Genomic DNA, 1,554 nt, shown 5'->3' on the forward strand with positions numbered 1-1,554 from the left:
TGAATGTGGCAAGGAAAGCCTCAACTCTGTTATCCTCTCTTCTTTAAGTCTGTTATCCCTTTCTGGTCTCTGTTATTCTTCAATCTGCAACTACAGCTTACTGTTAAGTCAATCTTCTTTAAAAATTATCACTGAAGATTACAATTTTACAGTATACACAATCTGGGTTTCAAATGAAATGCCCTTTTGGATACCCTGTTTTCCTCCGCAATGCCACTGCTCCAGAGCTTATGATGTCCTCTGATTGGTGTTAATGGTCACCAATTTTATTAGCAGATACACATTTGCAATGGATATTTTGAATTAGGTCTAGGAGGTTTTCAGGGAAGGCACTGAAGCTGAGCAGCTACATTTTAAAGGAAGGAAGGTGCTATCTGCAATACTGAAGCGTATTTGATGAATCTGCTTCTCGTGTTCGTTGTTTGATGAAGCGTGTTTGATGAATCTTGCCAGTTTTGAAAGATGCGGTATATATTTGTTGAATTTGCAGTGAAAATGTGGCATATATGCGATATTATGGTGAATACGATGTTGTCTGCCATTGAATGCACATAAACAATTCTGCTCATTCTGGAGTTACAACTTCTTGTTGGTTACCATTACTGTCAGGGTGCCAACCTTGAGAGGGATCCCACTTTGCTGCAGATGAACCCAAATCCTCAGAATTGGACTGTGTAGATGTAAATTGACCTTTGTTACGTTGCATCCTAAGAGCAACTTCTTTCCGCACACTGTAGCAGATCTTCTTGTCAAAACAACGCTCTTTATGCTTTTCTCGGAATCTCGTAAGTGAAGCAATTCTTTGTGGTTGATTCAAACGTTGTGGTATGTCTGCCAAAACCTTTTGATGATGATGGCCACGAATAGGCATGCCTGAGAGGCCTGGAGGTATTTCACGACCACCCAAAAGTAAAAGCACTGACTGTACCTTCTCAGGTGGCATGCTATCAAACACATAAACAATTCCACCGGATTGTGGTACTGGGAGGTGTATGCTCTGTGAAGACCGTTTGGTATTCTATGGTATGTATGTTGCACTATATTGAACGATGATGTTTGCTTTGGTTCTTGAACTATTTTGAAGACCGTTTTACATGTGTACATTGAATAATGGTACGCTGAAAATTCATTTAAGAGGATCAAAGATTCTAAGCAGGCCACGCCTCTGGTTACAAACAATTTCGAATAAATGAAATCTTGTTTAGAAGAAGTAGACATCGCATCTCCAATCACAATCCTGTAATCATCTTCTAATACAAGGAAACTATTCAATTTTTATGTTAACCCTGGATCAAGTACAGGCAATCCGCAATGCAAGCTTGTAGAATTGTCTGTCTGGCGAGTTCCTGGAATAAAGAATTTACGTAGCATCTGTCTGAAGCGTTTTCTCCCGTGCGATTCTCGATCTCCAGGGAGTTTACAAACCTAATTAATACATTCATGAACCTTTCATTATTGATATCAAAGTCAAAACGAAAATCCTAATATGGACGAAAAGCAGGGAATCAAAGCTGTTGGATGACGCGGAATACGTAATTGTTTATGTATATATAA

The 1,554-nt window shown here is 39.2% G+C and overlaps 1 protein-coding gene across 1 annotated transcript; it reads right to left on the reverse strand.

Moving 5' to 3' along the window:
• Window positions 1-565: 565 nt before the first annotated feature.
• On the reverse strand, window positions 566-943 carry LOC149212288 (GATA transcription factor 28-like). Its single transcript, XM_089388617.1, has one exon. The coding sequence runs from the start codon at window positions 941-943 to the stop codon at window positions 566-568; it is 378 nt and encodes a 125-aa protein (XP_089244743.1).
• Between the last annotated feature and the right edge of the window lie 611 nt (window positions 944-1,554).

This window comes from Pinus tabuliformis, chromosome 1_1, assembly GCF_031772625.1.
Source record: "Pinus tabuliformis cultivar Carrire ecotype Pingquan chromosome 1_1, CPIR1, whole genome shotgun sequence".
Taxonomy (NCBI): domain Eukaryota; kingdom Viridiplantae; phylum Streptophyta; class Pinopsida; order Pinales; family Pinaceae; genus Pinus; species Pinus tabuliformis.

Bases quoted from the DNA above. Each gene is read 5' to 3' on its own strand.
- LOC149212288 (XM_089388617.1), bottom strand. From the start codon at position 943: ATGCCACCTGAGAAGGTACAGTCAGTGCTTTTACTTTTGGGTGGTCGT.